At 34.8% G+C, this 19,837-nt stretch overlaps 2 protein-coding genes across 4 annotated transcripts; both read right to left on the bottom strand.

Moving 5' to 3' along the window:
- Positions 1 to 832: 832 nt before the first annotated feature.
- Positions 833 to 7,942, bottom strand: LOC133534681 (uncharacterized). Of its 3 annotated transcripts, none has more exons than XM_061873907.1 (5): positions 6,552 to 6,707; positions 2,417 to 2,467; positions 2,079 to 2,246; positions 1,365 to 1,514; positions 833 to 1,024 (listed from the first exon to the last, which is right to left on the bottom strand). In XM_061873907.1, the coding sequence occupies exons 1-5, from the start codon at positions 6,669 to 6,671 to the stop codon at positions 842 to 844; spliced, it is 672 nt and encodes a 223-aa protein (XP_061729891.1). In that variant the 5' UTR covers positions 6,672 to 6,707; the 3' UTR covers positions 833 to 841. The 3 variants fall into 3 exon arrangements, with proteins under 3 accessions (XP_061729891.1, XP_061729892.1, XP_061729893.1); XM_061873908.1 differs by having other exon boundaries at positions 2,429 to 2,467; positions 6,552 to 6,705; XM_061873909.1 differs by lacking the exon at positions 2,417 to 2,467 and having other exon boundaries at positions 6,552 to 7,942.
- Positions 7,943 to 9,690: 1,748 nt separating this feature from the next.
- Positions 9,691 to 19,130, bottom strand: LOC133534678 (phenoloxidase-activating enzyme 1-like). The gene is made up of 7 exons (XM_061873903.1): positions 18,972 to 19,130; positions 17,117 to 17,325; positions 16,391 to 16,577; positions 13,754 to 13,862; positions 12,938 to 13,125; positions 12,264 to 12,356; positions 9,691 to 11,131 (listed from the first exon to the last, which is right to left on the bottom strand). The coding sequence occupies exons 1-7, from the start codon at positions 19,015 to 19,017 to the stop codon at positions 10,818 to 10,820; spliced, it is 1,146 nt and encodes a 381-aa protein (XP_061729887.1). The 5' UTR covers positions 19,018 to 19,130; the 3' UTR covers positions 9,691 to 10,817.
- Between the last annotated feature and the right edge of the window lie 707 nt (positions 19,131 to 19,837).

Below are 19,837 nucleotides of genomic sequence, written 5' to 3'. Positions count from 1 at the left end.
AACTCAAACACGGCGGGGATGCGTTAAGATTGACACTTTTTTCAAATTAACACAAATAAATAATTTTCGACAAAACTTCTCCCTTCAGCCATTTGCAAAACTGACAACAACACATTGTTGCTACTGTTCTAAAAAAAACTTTAAGAAACTACCAATCGTAAAGATCATTTTCTACCGAGTACCGCATGTTTATATATTACCACGCGCGGCTGTGATACTAAAACTAATCACAAAATGTATGTTGTTTAAAATTATATAAAGTTGTTATATATCCATACAATTTTTAAATAGTGTTGTTGAACAGGGATTAGTGTTTTATATTTGATATAAATTCTTGCAAAATCACTTCATACTTTAAAAATATATATATTACAAAATCCGGGGAAGTCACACTACACGTTCCGTGACATTTTGAACTTCTAATTGTTTTTTAATATGTGTCTAATATTCTTTGGACATAAAATAAGAGGTAAATTGCTAAGTGTATTAATATAGAGTTTACTTATTCTCTTTAAAATATATGCCATTCTTACAGGTAGCACAAAAAAACGTAAGAATAAGAATCACCCATTTTGTTTATTTTTAAAGTTTCAGTCATTAAGACATGTTTGTTTTTAAAGTAATCAGCCATTTATTGGCTCTTCTTATCCAAATGCAAGTAATTTTTCTATAATAATCTGTTTTTGGGAAAAACAAAAAACTCAAAATAATAATTTAAACCCCTAGTCGGCCTAGCCGTAATCATTGCAAGTAAAGTCTAGAATAACTAATTTCAAGTAGTAGTTGACCTATCAAAAGTCATTAGAGTTCAAGAATGAGAAATAAGGCTCGGTTTACCATTTTAGTCTTCAGTTTTATTGCAACTGTATGCACTTATATCAACTCCTAGCTCGTAACAAGATATCTTCTTCATTTCTGACGTCGACATAGACATTTGCACAAGATATGAGCCGCACAACTCATGGTTCAACATTTCCTTGGTGTGCTCTAAATTGATTACCATATCTTTTACTTCATATTGTTTCTGAAACAATCATAGAATTAAGAATATAATAAGATATTCATCGAAGCTACCAAGAGAACTGGTCGCAACCTTATTTCAAATTGTTTGCTCAATAAGTTATCCTAAATCACGGCTTATAAAGATCCGGCATGTTTTAATTATTTTTTGGGATCTAAAATTCATTTACCTGAAAATGAGTACCTAGTAGTCGAATAGTAGTCGACGTCTATTTACTTTAACATTCACTTTAGACGAAATATATTAGTTACGTGATTAAATTTGTAAAATTGTGATTAGGTATTTCAAATGACTGTACAATTAAAACAGAGGTCCCCTAAAAGATAAAAACACTAGTAATTACCACTGGTATAGGGCATTCTGTTATCTTCATTGCATCAACCATAGGAAACCACGGTGTGTTCGTATCTTTTAAACTGCCACATATGTCACCCTGAGCATGGTACAGGTATTCCTTTCCGATATCCATGATTTTCCATATTTCGACGATCATCTATAAACAACACAATCAATATTTGGTGTGTACCTATACCTACTCAATGAAATCGTAGTCAAGTAAGGAGTCAAATGTAACTACAGTTTGTAAACGATATTTGAAATATTATGAGCAGAGGAAGCGAGAGGGTATGGGCCGCTTCCCTATTCGAACTACGTCCGCATAATATACAATTTGAGCAATTGGGTACTTGACACATGTTGAATATTATAAAGAAATTTAGCTAAATGGATAAAAAATTAGCCATCCATTATAAAAAAGTGGGTATCATTTTGTTAGAGGCGTTTCAATCGTCGAGTAAGAGCGTCAGACTTTAACTCTCATTTAGACATTTGATCCTCAGGGAAATCAAGATCGATTGACATTATTTACAAAAAGCTGTCAAGTAGCCAATTTTAAGGTCCTAATGTTATTGCAATAATACACTATTGCTTAACTGCGAAAAGTAATATTAATTCTACGTATTTTTGTAGATAAACAACATTCTACTTGTTGAAAAATTCTGATGTAGGACTTTTATAAATGTTTATTTTCATTTGTTTTATCAATTATATACTGTACCATTGTTCCATCCTCTATTTCGGCGTCAAGTCCGATCATTCCTTGCAAGCCCAATTCCCCGTCCTTTCCCTCTACGATACCAAGCTCGAGAGGGTCGCATTTCATGACCTCATTGTTAAAATCGGCACAGGGCCAGACATCTTCTGAAAATTCTGCACGGTAACATTCCTGAAAACAACACCAAAACGTTCCTACTTGTTGTGAGTAGAACGTGATAAATATTTCGGTTAAGCCACCATAAAAGTAAATGTAGGATAAAGGAAGACAGACTCAAATGTTAAAAAAGGGATGTTAAATCTACGAACTTGAAAAGTGAAAATTGGCAAGAGTTAACATACCACAATACCTACATTTTCGTTTTTCCTTCCCCCCTCCAATGTATCAAACATCTGTGAATTTGAGTAAGTTTATAAATGAACAGTCGTTAATCTCAAAACACACAATAAGCTAAATTGCTGATTTAGTTAAAGTTGGTACTAAAATTATTTAATTAAGTAGTTTAATTTATTATTCGGTGTCATTTCTATTTAAATTACTACCGTAAAGCCTCTCTGCTCAAGTCTTAGAACTCTTAATCGGTGTACAAAATAGATTGTGAATATAACCGCGCCGTTTGAGTATAAATTGTATGGAATGAAATACAAACTTTTTTTGTAGAAAATATCCACGGTGGAAAGGCAGAAGCCATTTAAGCGTCATTTTGGTCAAAATTGAGTCATGGGGTACTCTTTATTGTGAGCAACTTTTGTTATAAGAGCAACTCTTCAATCGCGAAACAACAGGTATTCCATACTAAAGTCCAATCAATATGAAGATCACGATATTTATGTAATTTCAGAGTTGCTGCAATACTAAAGGTTAATCAAAGAAATGAGTACATATATCTTGGTTAACCTAAAAAATTACACCCAATACAGTTGTAGAATTCGGGGTTTTTTTTACAGTGTTTTGACGCAATGCCACTAGTGTTTTTACTAGTTAAATATGTCATTAAACATGGTCCTTATTTTTTCTTCCTAGATGCTACTAACAACTGCAGTTGGGTAAGTGAAAATCATTAAATGTACACCATCCCTATATTTTATTAATTAAAGCGACATTCGACATTTTCCGTTCCCAACCCTGACGCTCCAACAGGCATACGACTTTTTTTTAAATAAAACCTTTAAAACGCTCTCCTTTAAAATACACTAAATATCGCTTGACAGTATCAGGCATTCTGCTGTATTCTCCGCAATGCGTGAGCAACGCATCGACAATACTTTTATTAAACTCGTTAGAACCATATGTCGGCAAAGTACAGCAAGCATTAAATTGCATGTTCCAGGCCCTAAATTTTGCATCGAAAAAGGAATTGAGCAAGGCGCTATCTCCAAAACTGTTCACCTCATGCCTACAACAGACTTTCCAAAAGCTAGCGACCAAGTGGAAACAATGGGCATTGTCGTCGACGGCAAAAGGTTGATTAACCTGCGTTTTGCCGACGACATAGTTTTGTTCTCCCACACTGCACCCCATCAACAAATGCTACAAGACCTTAGTCGTAGCAAGGCAAGTCTTGAAGTCGGACTCGAAATTAACAGGGCCAAAACCCAGTTAATGACCAACAGCGCGAAACATAGCGTCAAAGTTGATGGGCAGGATATCAAATATGTCGATGAATACATCTATTTGGGCCAGATAGCATCCTTCGATAACAGGCAGTCTAAAAAAATCGATCGACGCATCGAAAATGCTTGGAAGGCGGTAATGAAAGGCAAGCTTCCACTGACACTAAAGCGCAAACTCATCGACATGTGTATTCTGCCTATTCTAACTTACGGCGCCCAAACTTGGTAATTAACGGAAGTCCAGAAATCCCGACTCAAGATTTTCCAGCGAGCAATGGAGCGCAGCATACTAGGAGTTCGCAGAACCGATCAGGTTAGGAACACAGAACTGCGCACCAGAACTGGTATCGTATAGGTAGATGTGGGTGTTAAGGCCGCTAAGCTTAAGTGGAATTGAGCCGGAACGTCTGCCGTATGCACCCGGATAGGTGGGCCAAATTGGCTACCGAATGGACACCGCAGATTAGCCGCGGGAGAGGCAGACCAAAAAAGAGATGGCGGGATGACCTCAGCGCCTTTTGCAGCGACTGGTGGGAGCATGCACCAAACCGCACAAGATAGGCTATTAAAAAAAATTGCTAACAGAGAAAATCCTTTCCACCGTCGATATCATTCTCAGTATATTTTTTGGAGTAATGAGCTTCAATAACAAAGTTATACCACGATACCAAGCATCCCACTGAAGTCCACTTCTCGCTGTTTTACAAATTTAATGGTTTTCACATAACTCTTATGGATAATTATCGAGATCTTACAATTCAACAACGATACCCTAAACTAAAACCGCAGTTTTAGTTTATAATATATTTAAAGTTACAACAAAAATTACATAGGTATGAAAAGATTCAGAAAACCGAATATACTTCATATATAGTTATCCAACTGAGTCTAGTCAATCCAAAAATCCTATAGCCACTCAATTGCTTTTGGTAACTGTAGTTACCAGCTGTCACCCTTATTTTATTATAATAATAGAGGTCACTGAAAAATATGAAGCGAGTGGATAGTATAATATACGTCATAAAACTTTAATCTCAATAGGTACACCACAGCCGCTATACAAAACGTATGAGGACCTAAGCGGTCACATCATACTAGAATAGGGGAGAGAGGTCAGAAAAAATCACGAGTGATCACCATGGTCTCTAGTAAAATTGTACGTAGGTAGTCTGCTCAGAAAGAAAAAAGTCGTGGAATGTATTGTGCCCCATACATTCTACGACTCTTTTCTTTCCGCACAAGCTCTATTTTTATTTATTTTTTCTTAATTTGGGCGAAGCTAAAATGTTAATAAAATTATATAATTTTATAAGTATTTATTTTAGCGTTAGCATTGCGTTTTGTGATTTTTTTTACACTTAATTCAAATCCAAATCATTATGACATTTCTAATATCATGTTTCGAGTTACAGCTTTGTACCACTACATTTGTATGGATACCTCAGGCAGTTGTTTCAGGATACATTCAGAGCTACTTAGATAGACAACAAAACAATCGACAAAATAGGACGTACTCTACAGACCCATTCATCTACTTTTTTTATAAGCTCTTCTGGCGAGTTCCCAGTCAAAAATCTCTACATATAAATAAGATTCTTAACATATAATATTAAGTTTTCGCTCAGGCTTCAACAGCAACGTTATACATATACAACCTCGAACCTTTAATACCTATATAGTTTTAGAATTTATTTATTTTTTTACTTTACGCTTTTTATGTGTGTACGTACTGTAATAAAGAGATACGGTCTATCTGAGGTGGGGAATGTAAACGCTCGAGGTAGATTTCTGATAATCTATATTAATATTTTTTCTTCAAACTAGGTAATAACAGAAATATCGATTATCGGTTGATGCTTGCCTCTTTCAGAACGAATAGCCTGCAGATATTTATTCCTTCAGCAGGACGATATTTCTGAATTCAAATAATCGTTGCCAGTTATCTACCACGAGACACAGACTTTCCTTACAAGACCAATTTCTTACAAAAAATGATCATGGGGGAGGGGGGTCAAAAACATAGACAAAGATATATGACGTGATTAATGGACGAGCCCCTGGACATACAAAAAGTCCCTGATGGCCCATGTGCCTTTCGGGTTGATTCTATGGTAAAGAAAATTTGTAAGTACGCGTTGCACAAAGGGTTAAAAAAAGAGAAATTAAAAAAAAACTACTTACCTCATTTTTTGAGAATGCAGAAACTTTCAGTATAACCATGTAAGAAATTGATAGAAAAAATGTAATAAGTTACATTTTAATGATCGTTTATTTTCTGATTTACTTATTAATTTACAGTAATAATTCTAATATATGTAACGATACCATTATGATATCAAATTAAGTGCCTAATTATAAAGCAGGCAGCAGTTACGTACTTACTTAACAGCTAGGCATTGTCTACTTTTCGATTATCAAAAAACTGTTATCTCTCTAAAAGTGGTCATCTGTACCCCTAGTGTACATTTATTCGATACCGAAACGTGACGTACGCGTTTGCGTTAATTCTCATTTTGTATTGGATTTTGAGTTTTAGGCGCGCTGTTTCTAAATCCCATACAAAATGAGACTTAACGCAAACGTGTACGTCACGTCACGCTATCGAATAAATTTACACTAGGGGTTCTGGTCATTAATAACTTAGTTAACAATCTAAACAGGTACCATAATATCAGCAAACTGCGGAGACCGTCCACATTACACAAATGGTTCAAATATTTGTGTGTGTAAAATCTTTGTACATATTTATTAAATTATTTTAGTTGTGTGATTGTGAGTGTGAGAGACATAAAAAATAAGTCACCGGAGTTTACAGTGCTACTTTATTACGCGTACTAGTATTGCTAATGGTTACATTACTTACATCTCCTTTAGTAATTCCAAATAACGTTACGAAAAAATATAATGTTTTCACCGCAGTGTACTCGCACTTCATTCTTTGAATAACCAATAAATGAGCTAGGTTCAGAATATATAGTACCATGTTACCTATAGTCAACCTTATATAGAATGTGTGATAAACATCTATAAACCACGTGTGCGCTGTTTCTGATCAGTGATTGTGATATTGTTTTCGAGATCGCAGCGAGTAATAAGTTTGCATGTCATGTTGTACAACATATCATTCGACAACAATATTGCGTGGACATCCTACCTACATTGTTATAGAGATCCCTACAATTTGAACAGGTTTAATAACATATACCATAGCTTATCTTATATAGCCATAAACAGTAAATTTTAGTGACACCAGGCAATTCTAAAAACACAGCCATAAATAAATAAAAAGTGTGGGTAGTTATTTTGATTTAAGATTGTTTTGGCTGAGTCATCAGCCAGATAAACATATGAACCGAACAGTATTATAACACTTGAGGCATAACTAAATATTTGAAGACCAATTTGTAGGTATGTTTTATTTCACGTTTTTGAATTAGCCTTCATCTGAATAAAAACATTCTCAATGTAATGGTAAAAAAATTCTTTCACGCACAAATTTTATCTATCAATTTCATATGAACAAACAAATGGGGCGAACGAGACTGTTTATCATTTCCGATATAGTAGTTTTATGTAAATGACACCTACTTTTAAACTGTCGTAATTTTTAGATTCCGATTGAAGTTTCCCCTTCGCGTATTTGTTATCTACCAGAGAAAATGAATACATTCACGGTTATGAATGATTTACAACTTGTTTTTACGTTACTGTAACTTGGGTTTTTGTGTTGTGCCATTTCCTAAGCAAACCTAAGACTACAAGTATATATCTAGATTATGTATAAATTAATCTGTATAATATATCTTTATCTAGATTATGTATAAATTAAAATACATTTGAAATAGTGGCTACCGATACAAACACTCGCCAAGTTGTATGTCATTTTCAAAGAATATTTAAGTGATATACTGACGTTCGTTCCTGGATAATTCAAAATATCTGAAAGACTCTGAAGAAACTGAATCCAATCTCCTACAGTCATTTTTCCTTACAATCGATGTTTCCTCATAAATTATATGCTAGACTTAATTCTCAATGGCGGAGATATAAATAATTTTCACTCGGATTTCTTAAGCGTTCATGCAACGCGGGAAATAAATGCTTCATCTCTGCTTCGCTAGCAATAACTCAGCGGGATCTAGACGAAAACACAGGGGAACGGTGTGTTTACAGTAAAAGCTTTTGTAAGGTAAAGTTGAATCTGACTTTGATTAACCATATCTACGAGAACAAAACAAGTGACAATTTGAATGCTACATTAGATATGATATAGACAGATTATATAAACATATTTTATTTGTTTTGTTGCACTGGCATGTTTTCATTATCCGGCATTATAGTGTTGAAAGGCACTTTACACAACAAATAAAAAGTTATTGTACAGGATGTGATGGTTTTGGAGCAATCTACCGTACCAAATTGTACCTCATCGAGGACGACTAAAATATAAGGCTACCGGGTCCACCACGCATCTAAAGGGTAAATGATTAAATTATGCGCATAGCATTGTGAGCGCTCCACTTAATTTGATTGCCAGTGACACCTATATGCAAATGATATGTTACGTTTAATTGAATTTCTTTGTTTCATCGAAGTGGGAATCCTTGATGACTTTTGGGATTCATTGATGCGTGTAGGGATAAATAAGGATTAATTTATGTCAATCAAGTTAACAAGTATTTCCTGTCGTAAATAAAAAAAAAACTTGATAGTTACATGTATGTTAAATAATTAACGGTGTAGAAGTATTGTAGATTATAGTTAAAAATAAATAAAAGTGTTAGATATTGAATAACCTTGTGTACGCGTAAAATGCGAAATTTTAAATGTTGCCTACAGCTTACAACACGAAAGCTTTTTAAATACCTAAATGCTTTTCCATTTTCCCTTGACAGCTTTAAATGTTTACAAGTAACACTGTTAACTTGTTATTCTGTATCACAACATCCTTATCCATTTTCATTGGACATTGGATTAGACGCGGACTTGCGTTTCACCCTTGCGTCTTTACTCTGCCACTGATTCTCACCAAAACGCTATGCATCCAGCTTTTAAATGATTACATACTTGTAAACTAAGCACGGCTAAGGAGTGGAATTCACTACCTGCAAAATCTATTCCCAGTCCACTATAACATGGATCTTTTTAAATCGAATGTGAATACATCTTTTAAGTAAATAAATATAATAAATATTATAGGACATTATTATACAAATTGACTAAGTCCCACAGTAAGCTCAATAAGGCTTGTGTTGAGGGTACTTAGACAACGATATATATAATATAAGTAACCAGGTTCCATCCTAGACTGCATCGGTATTTCCCATCAGGTGATATTGTGGTCAAATGCTGCAAACCTTTTTCCAATAAAATAAAAAAGAACATGAATGTTTAATGATTTTTATATTGCTTACCATTAAATGACTCGTCGACTCGTTTGCCTCCTGTATCATAAAAAAAAATGTAAACTAAATAAGCATATTTACTTAAGCAACATTCCTTGTATTAATTTAGTTGGCTATCACTCACTAGAAACATGCTTACTTTATTATCTTTTCATAAAAATAAGATGTACAAAATAATGAGAAGTATGTACCTAATCAAACCATTGAGTTGTTTTTCACGACGCAAGGGCAAAGTAAGAAATTATAGGCCGTTCAACATTACCTTGGGAAATAAATAAATAATAACGATTGTGTTTCGGATAATAGACGGCGACACATTTAGACGGACATAAGATAAATTTTTAAACAAAAAAAAACTTCTTTAAGTCGGGACAAAATAACCGCATCAGCGATAACTTTATACAATACAGTAGACACAAATATAATTCGTTTTAACAAAAAACATGTTCTATAAGCATAATTTTAGTATCATAGGTACGTTCATTATCTTACCTAATTACGAGTAAAAATAATGCACGTAGTACGACTATGATTTGTTAATAGTAAATAATCTATTTTAGGTCTGAATTCCTTAAAAATGTAAATAAACACACTGAATATGGCTTTAAACACTATATCAATTTATTATTTGACCTTCTTATTGTTATTTTATTTAATATTCCTTTTTCAATTATGCATTATCAGTATTTACCTACCTCGAAATTTAAAATTATGACCATCTGTATTATGGTAAACGATATTATGATCTTTGACATTATAACTAACAATATTTATACCTAAAAACGTTAAATCGTTATGGGTCAACAAAATCAGGACTTATATTTTATGGGAGCCAATATCTTAGAGCATTTAACCAACCCGAGACGCCTTGTCTGTAATTTTCTGTACAAAACAGTCTGCCGATTTTTGCGGGGGAAGGGCACCTCAAATGTATGGCTATTTTTACGTAACGTACAAATAGCCTTGTCAGATTAAACGTCAGTCCATACAATAAGTATGACGTGAGTATGACCATTGGCCAATATAAACCCGCCATAGATACATACGTAAGTAACCAATTATTATCTGAGAGAGAAAGATTGACACTCTTAATAGGCAATGTCACAAGTAAACTGGTCAAAAACGTTCGGCAAAACAGGCGTTTTTTTTTTTTTTTCATTGGACATTACAAAAGCACTTTTTCTGACTTTCATCATACAAATTTTAAGAAACATACAACAAAAAGAAAATGTTGATAGTGATAAGGAAAAAGTACGAAGTTTAAAATCCGTTTATTTATGATGTTATTAGGAAAGTCATTATCATCATCATATCAGCCCTTTATCGCCCACTGCTCAGTATAAGTCTAGTATGCCATTAAAAAAAGGCAGCAATTTGCATAATTTTAACTCATAATAGGTATCAATTGCTTCACTTGAGACACAATTAACTGTATAGATATATAGGTATCAGTATCATGTTTTTGATATCTAAAAAAGTACACATCTTCAATCTATGAAAACATTTTCCCGATTACAATCACCAAATTACAATTGATTCCTAAATAGTAAAATTGTTTAGGATTCACTAAACATTATCACAAATTTGAGATTAATGCGTAAACGTTGAACACTTGAACGAACACAGTTCGTTCATTCAATGGTACGTATAATTCATTTAAGTCATACTGACTGAAAATCCAAGATTTACAATTTAAATATTGGAAATAATCATACTCTAACTTTCTAAACATTATTTTCTCGCATCGTAGAACGAATCCAGTCTATGTAACTTGATACAGAAGTGTAGACTCCGGGCCATCCGTCCCTGCCGCAGCCATAGCCGAAGGACACTACAGCGACGGACTCATACACTCCCTTGCTCTTGGCTCTCATAAGAGGGCCTCCGGAGTCACCTCTGCACGCGTCTTCGGAGAACACTCCACCAGCACAAATTTGTTTGTCACCGAGCTCGGCACCCAATGTGCGGTACTTTTGAATGCAATTTTCCTTTTCGAAAATGGGTAGCCTCAGTTTCAGCTTGATTGGGCTGTTGCGTCCTGAAATATAACTTTATTTTTAACTAGTTTTTACCCGCGACTTCATCTGCGTTGAATGATGATGATGACTGATAAAAACTATCCTATGTTCCCCGGACCTCAAACTATCTACATGCTAAATTTCATCTAAATCAATCCAGCGGTTTAGGCGTGAAGAGGTAATACACACAGTGGCGTATCTAGGCGTGGACAAATGGAGCCCTCGCCCACGGCAAAACCCCCTTTTAGTACCTTGGGAATACACACTGAACAAAAAGGGTCTCACAGATGTAGTTTCACCTTCGGCTAGATAAGTTCACGCTACGCCACTGGATAGACAGACAGATGGAGTTGCTTTCGCATTTATAATATAAATAGGGATGAATGGTCGAATTTCTCTTAAAAGTAATGCAGCTCTTGGTATTGAGCAGTAAAATAAAATAATAAAAAAACACTCATGTAACCTGCTAGTAGTACTTAAATGTACTATATATATGTATAAATGTGTGTGTCCTGACTGACTAATTGACGTAGAGCCGAAATTACAAGAGATAGAAAGTTGAAATTTGCACATTAAGTATAGGTTGCATTTGCATTTATGTAGAGTACAAGAGATAAGAAACGATTTTGAAAAATTCAACCCCTAAGGTTTATCCCCGGGTTAGTGATTGGTACATGTGGCCCTATGGGGGTTAAAAAGTGGTTGAACGTTTGTATGGCGTTCAGGTTTTAAGCTAGGAATTTGAAACTTCTTGAAAAGGTATGATATTAAAACAGAAGAAAAGTGATTTCAGTGTTTTTGGAAATTCATCCCCTAATAGGGTTAAAAAGGGTAAAAAATATGTAACGGGAAAGATTTGAGTGGCAGGGGCTTGAAATTAGTAGGAAGAGAAAATATTAGAAAGTACCAAAAAAATTTTGTGCTGTTGAAAATTTTGCCCCTAATAGGGTTAAAAAAGGGTTGAGAGAGTGTTTCGGGAAATAAATCGACGCGGACGAAGTCATGGGCAACAGGTAGTAATTTATAACTATGACTTGTTATATTGCGCTGTGAAACTCATTACATAGTAACTCGTTTTACCACAGCCCTCGTAAACCCACCGATTATTTCTTGGAATCGTCAGAACGGTAGTAAAATCAATAGTATACATACCGTTTAAGGTTTTTCCCCAGCCGGCGACGTAAACGTCATTGCCCACCGCCAACCGCGCCCGGCCGTCCGGCAGGCAGATGGGCTGCACGTAGTCTGAAAAATAAACAATACATCTCATAACTGATGGTAGTGGATTCTGCTTGTAAATTTATGTGCGTAGACTTTCTATTTATCTACTTCAGTTCTAACATTTCGGTATGATAGATATACAGTTTTATATTTGTAATATTATTTAGTTGGTTTTATAATTCTTACGTTCACTGGATTAGCCTCAGCATTTTTATGTTGCGCGGGTTTTTTCGGTTTTATTGACGAAACAGTTTTATCAATTTCATTAACATAATGTGCTAGTACTTCTAATGTAATATACCTACAACGTTTTTAATTTGATCTTATTACGTCAAATGAATTTTCGTAAATATAATAGACTAAGCAAATTACCGACAGTCACGTCTTTTTTACCAACTTGACACATGACACTGACAATTTGCTGTACATTTCTCTGTCGGTAAGTAATGACAGTAAATAGCGTCAATTACTTGTTGAATCAGCAAAGTACTATAAATTGTCTATGGTCTGCGTGGTGAATCAAAGGCCAGGTTAGTGCATGTAGCCCATACAGTAATAGTAAGTTAAAATTGTTTTAAATTCCAACGTTTAATATTGTTCCTTACAAGTATATTTGGCCCGTTGAGCCAGCCGAACTAGAGCGATGTCATCCGCCCTGTTCTTGTTCTTGTCGTGGTAGCCGGGGTGCGGCAGGCCGGCTTGCACCGCGATCTCCTGCGGTGGGTCAGCGCACGAGTCGTCCACGCAATCCACGTCGCTCTGAGTATCATATTCGCCAAGCCGAACGGTGGCACTTTAAAATATAATTGGCTTTTTAAGTGTTTGAACAAAACCGGCAAAATGAGCTTGTTGAATCACGTGTAAACTTGCATGCGTTATTAGTTAGTATAGAAACGTTACTAAAGTGGGTGCAATACATTCTGACACAAAAAAAAGGGTTTACACTGCTCGCAAAATCTCCACAGTAAATTAATATTTAGGTATGTTCTTACTTTTATCATGTCACTGGGCGATAGCAAATCGATGGAGATTTTGAAACAGGTACTCTCAAATGTATCATCCATCAGAGCACCCATTCTGACTATGCATTAAGTCCACAATAAGCTAAAATCACCCAACCAAAACAAAAATACATTATTTTTATAACGTTCACATCGTTCTACATTCCCGGGGCTTGTCTGGATCGTTACAGACTCTCAATACTTATCATGTCGCTAAATAAAAGCTGTTGCTCATGTAAAATACGCCAGTGAAATCGGGGTTTGAGCATTTCAAGTAATTTATCTATATTCAATTTACCACGATATGCTTATGTAACTTCTACTGAGTATGACCCCCATAATGAAATAGAACAACGAAGACATTACATCAAACACTAACGTAAACAGGTGATGATGATAGTATTATAAAAATAGACTTACAGCGTGCCTACTTCGCGGTTGATGGCGCCAGTGACGCAGTGCGCCGCGGTCAACACGTACCGATGGTTGATCAGGACTCCGCCGCATTGGTACGTTATCGTTCTGTTGGCTGAAACACAATTGGCTTACATTACATTACATTGGTCATAACGTATTTTAATTATTCTAAACACAATCTATATCCATAAACTTTAAGATGAGTCCATGCGTTTAATCCATAAACACATTTTTAAACATATTTTTCAAAATCTTTAAAACCTATTTCAATGTAAATTTATTTTAATTAATAAGAATTAGAATTTATTATTAAACAAGCAAGGAAAAGGTTAAAAGTGATTAAAAATGTTCAAGATAACATAATGTTGTCTGGAATTATCTTAGCCTTGAACGGACGTTATTTCGAATCATTATCTAATTTATTGGTTGGTACTAGTGAGGCACAAAGCACAGAACTTATAGGTATATAACTTAATATGAGTACGGTATGTACAAATAATTTATAGACCACTAAGAATAGCATTGTGTAACTGGTACAATGTTTATTTCAATTTAATATTACAATTCAGATACTAAAATTTAACTTACGGAAACACCACAAGTGACGCATTATGTTGCCATGTAAATACTCGTCAAGTGATGAATAAACCCTTTTTTAGTCACGCGTTGAATTTGGCGAGAATGTTTGTTCAGGACTTAAAGACTGGATATTTGCGCATGGTAGAGAATACTTAAAACTTTTGGTTGATATTGAAACGACAGTCGTACTCGTAAGGTAAATTATATCGGAGTGCTTCACACTGTTCCATTAGATGCTACTTTAAAACTTATTTAATTTAAGGTTATGGTAATAGAATTAGCAAATACTGTCAAATATTGCACTCAATAAAGTACAGAATGTACTCACTATCAAGAAATGACTTGTAACTTTTTGTTATTAATAAATATTTGTATTTGTATTTGTATTTATATTTGTCAAGTTGTTAAACACTAAACCGACTACATTATTATTTTACACGCTTTTACTACATCACTCCGTACCTATTGGTATTTTATAGTGTTACTATAAATTATGTTATTTGATTCAAATCTTGTAATATTTCGATCACTTTCCTCGGTGTTTGATTAGGCTAAAATTAAGCACATTTACATAGATACATAAAAACAAAATGCTACGACTAACATACATACATAATAAGGTAGGAAGGTAGGTCGCTAAAGAAACTTCTTGATGGAATACGCAGGCATATTAAGCGAGACAGGACGCGTAAGGGACATGATGTACAGTCAGCATCAGCAGTAAAAGCGTGTATAAAAAAATCGGGTTGCACTCCGGGAGTGCTGGCAGAAGTGAAAACTTGAATATTAACGTTGTGCATTTTTGATATTTTGGAGAAATTAAGTAGCAGTTTTATAAAAAGAGATAATTCTTTATAATACCTACGTAAATAAATTTGAGTGTGGAAGATATTTTGCAATGCAAATTTTAGTGTTAATATATAACATATACAGATTAATTCATGAGACGTGAGCAGGACTGTAGTCTACTACTAGCTTACACAATCAGTAAATGTTAATGAATCGTTCACCAAAACAATCACACTTCTTTTCTGTTATTTAACTTATTGGTGGTTGGTTGGTTGGTGGTTTGACGACCGCTCTGGCCTAGTGGGTAGTGACCTAGTGACCCTGCCTATGAAGCCGATGGTCCCGGGTTCAAATCCTGGTAAGGGCATTTATTCGTGTGATGAGCATGGATATTTGTTCCTGAGTCATGGGTGTTTTCTATGTATTTAAGTATTTATATGTTATATATATCGTTGTCTAAGTACCCTCAACACAAGCCTTATTTAGCTTACTGTGGGACTAAGTCAATTTGTGTAATAATGGCCTATAATATTTATTTATTATTTTATTTTATTTATTTATTGGTAAGGAAAAATTTGAGTGTCTACAATCATGGACACCCAACAACACAAAGATACAATACAACACAATTAACAAAGATTAAACATCTTTAACAGTTATGACAGCACTTTGATTATGAAGAAAATAAAATGTCACACTTGAATGAGATACGATTTTTCAAAAGTAACCAGGCTTCGATGACATTCAATTTGCACGTTTCCGTCTTACAAATTTTCAATCTGACGGTCACGTGACCCCTGACGCGAGTTTAACATTTTTTCCCCATCACAAAAAGTGCATAGCGCCGCTAAAGAAGTTTTCACTTCAAAAATGATATTTCATGTTTCAAAATGAGGTTAACTTCAGTATTTAAACAAACAAACTTCAGCATTATTTTGCTACTAGGTCATCCAGATGTGTCATCAGGTGGGGACTTTTTGAAATAACATCCATACATTGTTTGTATATCTTTTTTATGCCGTTTGTTATTCAAGGTTTATAGGGACCGTGCGCGTTGGAGGGTCTGCCATCTTTTGGCCTGAATCGGAACAATAAACATGTAAATTTACACGTCACGTGTTTTCTTGTGCATAGTAGGTTCTGCCATCTTGTGGGCTACATCGGAACAGTAAACATCACATTTACGCCTCGCGCCAAAAATCTGACGGCTCCTGTGCTGCCTCCTATAGTTCATGCACGCTCCCTATAGAATCAATCGTTGAAAATACTTACGGGTTCTGTACCCCAATAAAGCCATCCATGGGAACTCATCGAGGTCGGTAAACTGGCCGCCATAGATTCGGTCTCCATTGGTGTCAACGCCGCATTCGCCACTGGGGGAAGGAGATGAATCCTCGTCCTCTACAGGAGCTACTTGATCGTTGTTGGAAGTGGGTGGGCGCGTCGGTCTAGGCCTTTGCTATAAATATATAATATAATGCATGTATAAACTTTAATTTAGTGAAAAATGTACATATTCCTTAGAAAAAATATGGACAATCATTTAGTCACACACAGTCTGGCCACGATATCAGAGAAATTGTAGGAGACCTTCTCTCGCTTTCCACATCCTCACGTACGAGTCACAAGTACAAGATTGTAAGCATAAATATTCTGTATTAAATTTAAATATGGATTCTTGTGGTGTTTAAATCAGGGATCGGAAACCGGTATTTTTTGTATGGGAACGAAAACGGTATTTTTTCGTTCTTTGTTAATTATTTCATTTCTAATTGGGCAATCTAATAATACGAAGTCGTTATCTAAAAACACAACCGAGTCCTATATTTGGAGTATAAAATAAACCGAAATATATATTTATTTCAAAGTTTTTCCAAAAAACCGGTTCCGATCCCTGGTTTAAATTATAAAATTGTAAGAGTCTGTAAACATGTCTCGATGGAGATAAGTCATGAGCACAGATGGGTTATTAGTCATGTAAGTGTTTGACGTCATTACCGTAGGTTGAGCCGGTTGCTGCTGCTGAGAAGGCAAAGGCCCGCAGCATACTTTTGGCTCATAACCATCGAACCCACACGAAGACTGCCTCAGGAAGCTGACCACGTTTCCGGGCAGTGGACGTTGCTCGAAGGCTGACAACAGTGGCTGACAGTTGTACAGAGACACGCACTCGCTTTCAACTCCTAGTGGCGTACGGCAGGACGAATCTAATGAAAAATAATTACTGATTTAGACCGTGTCATCCACGAAGACACGTGCCTTGACTCGTAATGTCATGTTATTAATGGTTACATTTGACAAATATGCGCGTCATAGTGGATGACACGATCTGTATTAGAAAACGTTATCATTATGTTTAATCAATAAGGATGTACTTAATGTATTACATACTGGTTGTTTAAATAAATATCTGTGTTATGACAATAAAAACTAATTATCGTATAAACAAAGGATGCCTAATTTAAACTACGAATGTAGCAAAATGCACCAAATCCTTAGAGCAGAACGTTCCAAATTAAAGTAAGATAGCAGTTACAATAAAGTACATTATTTTACGCGATGTGACGAGGTCATTCAGTTTTATCAAAAATATATATTGATATTTACTTCAAAACTGTACCGGTCTTACTCGAGCCGTGTGATTACAAAGACCTGTTTCACGGCAAACGATTGCGAACGTGATAGCATTGATGAGAATCAGGTTTGCACTAAGTACTCTAATAGGGCCTGCACTTCTGTTACTTCTATTATTTTACAATTTGTTATTTGTATTATTTTCCTTACAACACAATGTTTATCCGGACAAGAAATTGCCCTTAGCACGTTATTACTTACCTATATCACGGAATAGCAAAGCAATAACATGTTAATTAGGTAAAGGGCCACTTGCACCAATCACTAACCCGAGGTTAACCGGTTAAACCTGGAGTTACCAATGGTTACCAATACAATTTGACACTGGGTTAACGGTTTAATCGGTTAACCCCAGCATAGTGGGATGGTGCAAGTGGCCCTAAGGAGACCGCCCATTTGATATACCTATACACTCATCAAAACAACATTGTTTATATAGTATTACTTCATAACAGCATTTTAAATTTACAAGTATTAATTATAGCACGATTTAACAAAGATTTGACTAACCAATTAACATGTTCTCTTGTCAGCAACCCCTGATACTCATCAAAAAAGTACAAAATAGCCTATTTCATGATTTCGCAGAAAATCAGTAGAAGTACAGTCTTAGATTGTTTTGTTTTATTGGCAGTCGTCACCACCAGGAAATCAACATTACGAATATTTGTATAATTAAATTGATAACCTCTAAACACTGATGTCTTATCGTTCTAAATGCACTTTGCCTTGATCGTAAGTAGGTATTTTATTACATTTAGATAAATTCTATTTACCTTACAAATAAAACATTATTACTAATTAGATATATACAGACATGACAAACATTTCAAATTATCAAAATTAACGTTAATCGTATAAAAAACAAGTGCAGCGATATGCATGCACTAGCTTTATGCTGCTAGTGTATTAATCAATATGATAATTATAATATATACTTATGTATGACAACTACTGGTAAGATGTATAGATTATACGAAGAGTAGGCACAGGTACTACTTACCTATATTATTAATGATATTTAATATTATTATAACTTCGATCAATAACAGAAAAACAAAAGCATATTTTAACCTTAAACTAGCTTTTAAAGTCATAAGTGTCATATCACCTACATCACAGCGTAAAAACCCATGTAACGAACACAAAATTAAACCGGTTGTAAATACTTAATCTCAAATTTTTAACGACTTATTAAATATGTTATTGTTCAACTTACATGCGTAATTCCATAGCAAGGCAAAACACACTACTTGTAACTTCATTTTTTAAACTAAAACATTAATTTAGCAAAGGAGTATTGGTTTGTTTATTTAAGACGTTAAGTCGAGTAAGCTAAAGCCGAGCGCGGCAAGTTACTTGGCAGCGCTTGCCACACTGGTCTCTGACGTTGACTTGAACACATATAAGTATAGGATCGGATCATAATTATTATCTTGTTTTTCCTACCGACGCTCTTGTTCAAAAAACGCGATGATGCAAAAACATTTTATGTAGATGCTCCGCCAATAATACTAGAAAATAAATTTAAAAAACGTTATGAGGCTTGATTTATTTACACTGCAAAACAATTTTAATCAATCATTTTATAAACTCGTCTTGGTTGAGTGTGCTGCCACTATTGCACTATTTAATTATATTTGTTGTCTTGGATTTGGAGACTCGTATAATTGTAATCAAACTTCACAGGTAAGTTCGTTTGATTATTAATTATAAAATAGTTTAGTACAAAAATATATTATTGGGTAATGTGCTCGTATTATTACGGATGTGTTAAATGATCATTCCCGGGAGGCTTACCTAAAATAAAGAAAGTAGATTTTATAATAAGGGAATATTTACATCCCTCCTAGAAAACATCAACACTTGATCAGACATTTTTTTTGTAATTTTGGTGTTTGAGTCACAGGGAAAGCTGTTCCATTAAGCTGTTGTGTTATTCACTTAGCTGAATATCGCTAAGGATAGAATAGAAACCTTGTACAAAATATTTATAAGTCAGCTTTAAACGATTACTAATAAGCATCAAGTACGTATATATTTAGTTAAGCCTATAAATAGGCCTACAAGATTTACAATATATGT

Source organism: Cydia pomonella, chromosome 2 (genome assembly GCF_033807575.1).
Source record: "Cydia pomonella isolate Wapato2018A chromosome 2, ilCydPomo1, whole genome shotgun sequence".
NCBI lineage: Eukaryota > Metazoa > Arthropoda > Insecta > Lepidoptera > Tortricidae > Cydia > Cydia pomonella.
This window is presented reverse-complemented; position numbering and strand designations above follow the sequence as displayed.